The sequence below is a fragment of the Megalobrama amblycephala genome, linkage group LG10, assembly GCF_018812025.1.
Source record: "Megalobrama amblycephala isolate DHTTF-2021 linkage group LG10, ASM1881202v1, whole genome shotgun sequence".
Classification (NCBI taxonomy): domain Eukaryota; kingdom Metazoa; phylum Chordata; class Actinopteri; order Cypriniformes; family Xenocyprididae; genus Megalobrama; species Megalobrama amblycephala.
Window position 1 is genome coordinate 20,942,634 of NC_063053.1, and position 7,116 is coordinate 20,949,749.

At 40.6% G+C, this 7,116-nt stretch overlaps 1 protein-coding gene across 1 annotated transcript; it reads right to left on the reverse strand.

The window, feature by feature from the left end:
* Positions 1 to 888: 888 nt before the first annotated feature.
* kcnf1b (potassium voltage-gated channel, subfamily F, member 1b) lies at positions 889 to 6,802 on the reverse strand. The gene has a single exon (XM_048205351.1). The coding sequence runs from the start codon at positions 5,494 to 5,496 to the stop codon at positions 4,042 to 4,044; it is 1,455 nt and encodes a 484-aa protein (XP_048061308.1). The 5' UTR covers positions 5,497 to 6,802; the 3' UTR covers positions 889 to 4,041.
* Positions 6,803 to 7,116: the final 314 nt, after the last annotated feature.

The window sequence follows — 7,116 nt, forward strand, 5'->3', positions numbered from 1 at the left end:
AGTACCTGGCACCTGTTAGTGGGTGGGATATACTGTATTAGGCAGCAAGTGAACATTTTGTCCTCAAAGTTGATGTGTTAGAAGCAGGAAAAATGGGCAAGCGTAAGGATTTGAGTGAGTTTGACAAGGGCCAAATTGTGATGGCTAGACGACTGGGTCAGAGCATCTCCAAAACTGCAACTCTTGTGGGGTGTTCCCGGTCTGCAGTGCTCAGTATCTATCAAAAGTGCTCCAAGGAAGGAACAGCGGTGAACCGGCGACAGGGTCATGGGTGGCCAAGGCTCAATGATGCACGTGTGGAGCGAAGGCTGGCCCATGTGGTCCGATCCAACAGACGTTTTTTGTTTCGAATTAGTGGTTCGGAGCGTGTATCAAACTGACAAAGTCAATTTTTTTCAGTAAACGAGGCTTTGTTACATCATAAGTGTTTCGAAATTTCAATGGTATACCACTAGGGGGTGTGACTTTGGCAGTTTGATACACGCTCCGAACCACTGATTCGAAACAAAAGATTCATAAAGCTCCATGAAGCAGTGTCTTGAAATCGCCCATCACTAGATATTGTTGAATAAAGTCATTATTTTGTAAAGTATTCTCATTGCTTCATAACATGAAGGTTGAACCACTGTAGTCGCATGAACCGTTTCAAATATGTTTTTAGTAGCTTTCTGGGCATTGAAAGTGTTAATTGTGTTGTTGGCAATGGAGGCATCTCTGAGCCATCGGATTTTATAAAAAATATCTTAATTTGTGTTCTGAAGATGAACGAAGATCTTACGGGTTAGGGCTATTTTAAATGCTTTAAAATAGCCAATAATGCCAATGCCTTTAGCCAATAGCCAATGCCTTTAAATATGCCTTTAATTTCTTAAATTAGAAAACAACTCACAATTTATGTATGTGTTTGCTACCGGCCTGTAGAGAGTTATTACATCCACACTCATTAAGTGAATCTACAATACCACTAAGCGCTCCCAACTGCTTTCTTTTCTGCCTCTCTCACAAACAAACTTCACATTTCTAACCTGTGCACAGTCATGAGGAAGTAACTTTCTTATCCATTATATAACATGCTGTGAACATGCCAGTGGAATAGCTGTAATAATGTTAGCATTAACTGGAAAGTGTAATGTTCAGATAGAAAAGCATGTGAACACTCTTACTGTGAGAATGATGTGTGAATGTGACTGCAGGGACAAAAACTGTTACTCAATCTCACGGACCAATGCACAGCTGTGATATGCAAGGCATGCATATGTACAATACATGTAGCTTCATGCATACTTGTACATATAATCACAATGCAGTCTTACTCACTCTCAGTATCAGAGAAGAGAAGAGAAGCGAGGCTGTTGCAAGAGGGAGGGTAAGATATTTTTTTAATGAAAGATTACAAGGCACATACATTTTTTTTAAAAATAATGATGTGCACGGATAAATCTTTTATAATAAATACTGCAATATTCCTTATATAAAAATAAGAAATGTCAATTTGTGACAATGGGTTACCACACATTATTGACAACAAAAAAAAATTCCATAACCTTTTCTATTAATACTCTACAGGAATTTCAGGAAACACACCAGGAAACACACTCTACCTCTAATTCTCAATAGCAGAATGTCACACACAACAAACTTTGGTGGCATCATTATGGCTGAACTTCATTTAGATCTTGTTAATTGGCGTAGATGTTCTGAGGACTCTAACCATAGTCCTCTAACCAAGTTCCCATGGTGATGGGGGACCAAGAGAGATGATTGGTGGAATGGAATAGGAGAACAGCACAGGTGGATACAGGATAAACTTTCAGGAACGCTTAAAACTGTTATCCAAATGAAGTACACACTGCAGGGGCTAAGATAAATGTACACCTCGAAAGAAACCTTTAAACTACTCACACAAACCCACACAGAAGCACACCCATACTCCTCACACTGTGAATCTAAACCATGTCAGCTATCTCATCACGCTTGTAGGTGCCAGGGTAGCCATCTTGTCTGAGCGTTTCGAGGGTGTATGTGAGAACCCCCTGCCGTGCAGACATGTTCAAATGCTTCTCTATATAACAACCAGACACACATTCCCTCCATAAACGCTCTGTATCGTTCTCATGACTGACACCAGCCCACATCATGCTGGAGGTCCTATTCTTAGCCTCCGGTGACTCTTTGCTGAATTCCAGCATGTTTGGGTGGATTCTGTGACTCATTTGTTTTTATCTCTGTGCTGGATTGTTGAGTCAGAAATTGGACATCAGAATAAAGATGAGAGTAAATCTCTTGCAAGTTGCAAAAGCAACATTTCAGAATCTCAGCCTACTTTTTTAGACATCTGTTGTGCTGGCCGTTTGCACAGCGTGCAAACCTGGACAAACAGTGCACTTGAGGGCGGAAGAGGCTGCAGCCAATAGAATGACACTATAATGCAAAGACAAAGACCATGTTTTTACACTACAAATGCAACGTGGTCATATGCATTTCTGACTACCTCTGAATTTGGACCTCTGAACAGAAATTGTTTGACTCCATATACAACTGTATTTAGCACTGACCACTAGTAATCGGATTACTGTGAAGAGGTTAGAAGACAGAGATGGAGGGAGAGAGAGAGAGAGAGAGAGAGAGAGAGAGAGAGAGAATGAGAAACAGAGACTATGTGAATTATTTCATTTGATTTGAGGAACGTAAGACTCACCTGTAACTCCGCCATCACCTGAGTTATTCTTCCTCCCAGTAAAGAATGTCTGAGAATATCTGTCTTTCATGTCTAAATGCTTATAAGTCTTTATAATAACAGACATACATTTGGTGCTTACATGTCTCAGGTTCCTAGCAACATGATATATTATATATTTTATATATATATATATAAAGTTCCTTATGCTCACCAAGGCAGCAAAAACAGTAATATTGTGAAATATATCATTCTAAGATGCTATAATATATATAACTGTAATTCAAAAGTTAGGTGTAAGCAAAAATAAAAAAAGGGGGGGGGGGGGATATTAATGGTTTTACTCAGCAAGGACGCATTAAATTGACCAAAGGTGACAGTAAAGACATTCATAATGTTACAAAATATTTCTGTTTTCAATAAATGCTGTTCTTTTGAACTTTTTATTCAAAGAATATATCAATAAAAGCAGAAAAAACTGTTATTAAAAAGGTTTTTTAACTTTGATAATAATAAGAAACTATATTTGAGCATAGAATATTTTAGCACTAATAATAATAATAATAACAGATAATAATCAAGCACCAAATCTAAATAGTAGAATGAAGTCTGAAGGAGATCATGTGACACTGAAGACTGGAGTAATGGCTGCTGCAAATTCAGCTGCATCACAGGAATAAATTACATTATAAAATATATTCAAATATAAACAGTTTTTGCAAGTACAAATAATGATGTTATTGAAAATTACACCACTACTGGGAAGAGTAGTAACACTAATAAAAAACATGTAAAAATGTTATATTTTGTGCATGCATTTATTTTTGTAAACAAAGTAACTTGTTCAAAATAATTTATTATGTTATACCCCCATCATCTCTAACTGATTAAGTCAAATTAAACAACAGAACCTGCCAATTCATGCAGTTCAGTCATTCACCATCAACATAATCACAAATCAAATGATAAAAATGTGAAATTATACTTTACCTCAAATTTGCTGTTTGTCCTATAAATCCTTGATACAAACACAACTTCTACCGTGACCTCAGGTCATGTTTCACACCTGTAGCTCATTGTGTGTTTGTTAAAGATCATTTTGATAATGTTGAATTTATAAGTCTAAGTATTTTATTTGCGCCATAATTATCTGAAACACATTAGGCATGAAGTTTGACATGCACTTTATTTAATTAAGACAAAATAACACTTTGAAGAGGAACTCATTTTTGATGTCCAGTGAAAACAGCACAAGCAGCTTGACGGTCACATTGCAGCACAGCAGTTTATAGCGCACAATGACCATAATAACACAAGCTCTCTTGAAACCTAAAGTGCCTATCGAGTTTCTTTCACTTTTTGTCCTAAGTCAGGCTTTTCTTCTTCACGGGCTCCCTCTCAGTTCTGTGCGCTCCAGAAAGGAGCGGGATGAATGTATCGCTACGCGATGCTCGCAAGGCACCTTCCCACGCGTTCCCGGGCGCGTCAGACCTGCGCGAGGCGCTTCTGACTGCGAGTTCGAGCGCGCGCAGCTCCATGAGTTCCAGCTCGTGCTTAGCGGCGGTCTCGAGCACCTTCTGTTTGTTGTAATAGATGACAAAGTTATTGATGATGGGGTGTATGGGCAGAGCTATGGCGATCACCCCGCACAGAAAACTGATTGCCGCGTTGCACCGGCCCAGAGTGGTCTTTGGGTAGATGTCCCCGTAGCCGACGGTGGTCATGGTGATGATGGCCCACCAAAAGGACTGCGGGATGCTTCTGAACAACGTCTCCGGGTGGCTTTGCTCCATGGTGTACCCGAGTGCGGAGAAGACGAAGATGCCCACTCCCATGTACATGAGGAGCAGACCCAGCTCCTTGAAGCTGCGTTTGAGCGCGTACGTGAGCGTCTGTAGGCCAGAAGAATGGCGCGCCAACTTGAAGATACGTGCAATGCGCATGATGCGGAGCGCCTGCACCGCCTGCTGCACGTTGACCAGCTCCATCATGGCCGTGCCGAGGTACGTGAGAACCAGCACCACGTAGAACGGCAGAATGGCCAGGAAGTCTATCATATTCATGAAGGAAAGCGCGAAGCGCACCTTGTTAGGGGAAGATGCGAAGCGCAGTACGTACTCTATCGTGAACCATCCGATGCATGCCGTCTCGATAGCATCCAGGGTCGGGTGCTCAACGCGGTTACCTTCGGAATCCTCCACCTGGAGGTCCGGTATGGTCCCGAGACACATCACCACAGATGACACTAGAATGAACAGGAACGACACGACGGCAATTACGCGTGCGGGGAGCGAGGACTCTGGTTTCTCCATGAGCTTCCAGACGAACTTCTGCCATCTCTCATTGCGGCTCACGTCAGGGTCAGAGTCCAAATCATCCAGGATCAGTTTCACCTTGTCTGCAATCTCCGCCAACTCTTCCTCCTTCTCGGTCAAGTTGCTTTTGCAGCATTCGTCCAAGTAGCTTAAGTCAATCTTCCAAAACTCCATCTCTTTAATAAAACAAATGGGGCAGATTCCGCGCTTCATATGGATCTCCCCGAAGTAGTACACTTCTACGATGCATTTGAACGAGTCAGGGTCTCTGTCGAAGTAGAATTCTCGTTTCCCAGGGTCATAATCATCGCAGAGTGATGAAATGACATCAAAACTCCGAGTTGAGCAGTTCACAAGTTCGGCGAGCCTGCTGTCCGGATAGCGGTTCAGAATGTCCCCGCACAGCACCAGCCGCACGCCGCCGATGTTCACGGCGATTTCTTTCTCATCGCTGCTCGACGAGCCGTTACAGTGTGCGAACCGAGTCCTCGGTAGCGTCCACATCCTCGCAGTCCTGGTCTCAAAACATTTAAAACGAGTTAAATGTTAGAAACGATGAGTAGTGAAAAGGCGCATGGAGACGCAGGATCCTCATGTCAAAAGAGGACTGACTTCATAAATACTGAAGACATGCTAAAGAGTAAAATTAAATCATTTTGTTCTGTAAATAAGAAAAAGCTTTGATAAGAAAAGAATCGGGAGACTGATATCTAGATTCGAGCCGGTAACATTTCTGTGCGCTTTTGCGCAGTGAAAGCGCGCAGTTGGCACAGCAGTAACAGGTCTCCCCCCTCCTCCATGCGCACCTCTCTCTCTCTTTTTTTTTCTCTCTCTCCTTCTATAACCCCCAACTCTTAATAAATTTATCTCTCTTGGTGTTTCCAGCCTTTTTAGATTAGGGTGCGAATTTAAAGAAAATCATTTAAATCAGTTTAAAAGAAACTCTATATAGGAAATTTATTTATATTATCATATATATATATATATATATATATATATATATATATATATATATATATATGTGATTTCGGGGTAAGTGAGGTGTTGTGATTTTTCTCGCGCAACGCAAACACATCGGTTAAGCACTTTTTAAACAATACACTGTTGTTAATGGAACGTGACTTTTTTTTTCTTTTTCAATTTATCGCTGTTCGCCACGGAAAGCTAGCGAGTAAAATACTGTAGTTACTTATGTTCACTGGCGTCTATTTGGCGACAAGTGAAAATATGGGCTCCGATCTTGTTGCCCTAAACTTTTGTGATTACTGAAACGATGTTTGACAACAATGGTGAAAAACACATTACATGTGAACATATTTTTTTCTTTTCTCACAGGCAGTTGCAACATGAGGAAATGACACCAAAGCACCGAGTACAACAGTTTGAATAATTCACACCCTGGTTGATCACTTGACTCACCTGGAGATACATGCACAGCGCACGACAAAAACCTGGATACTTCCATCAAGTTCAAGTTGATTCATACATGACAGAACGCATGTGATAAATACAAACACTGAATAGAGCGTTTCTGAATTAGTAGTCAATCAACATTTAGTTCTCCCCGGTTTGTCAGAAAGAGACGACCATCTGCAACCCCGAGTAATTGCGCCACCCTTAGAAAATTCAGTAGAATTACAATAATAGATAGCATAGATGTGGCCGTGTCGTTTGTTAGTTTTTTCAAACCAAGAAAATTAAGGACTATCGAACACTTCCGCCATTTCCACGCAGGAAACGAACTTACTGACACGCTTTTATATGAAATAAGTGGTCACAATGGGAGCCTGCAATTAAACTCCATATTAGCTGCTAGTGAAAGGCTTTTATGCAAAATGAAAACAGTAAAATATATATATATATATATATATATATGAAAACTGCAAGATGAAAAATGAATTGTATAAAAAAATACACATGACATTTATGAAAAATACTCTGTATGAATAACACAATTTGAGGGGGGGGGGGGGGATTACAGTGTACCTATAATCTTAGTTGCCTTGTGACAACTTGCCCCATTTCTCCACAATTCATTGGTAAATACATATGAAATACTGATCTCTTTTACCAATAAGTCATAAAAATACTGTTACTTATCTTTGGTGACTTCTGTGGTCAACA

What these genes read in the sequence shown, in the direction of transcription:
- kcnf1b (XM_048205351.1), bottom strand. Translation starts at nt 5,496, where the DNA reads ATGTGGACGCTACCGAGGACTCGGTTCGCACACTGTAACGGCTCGTCG.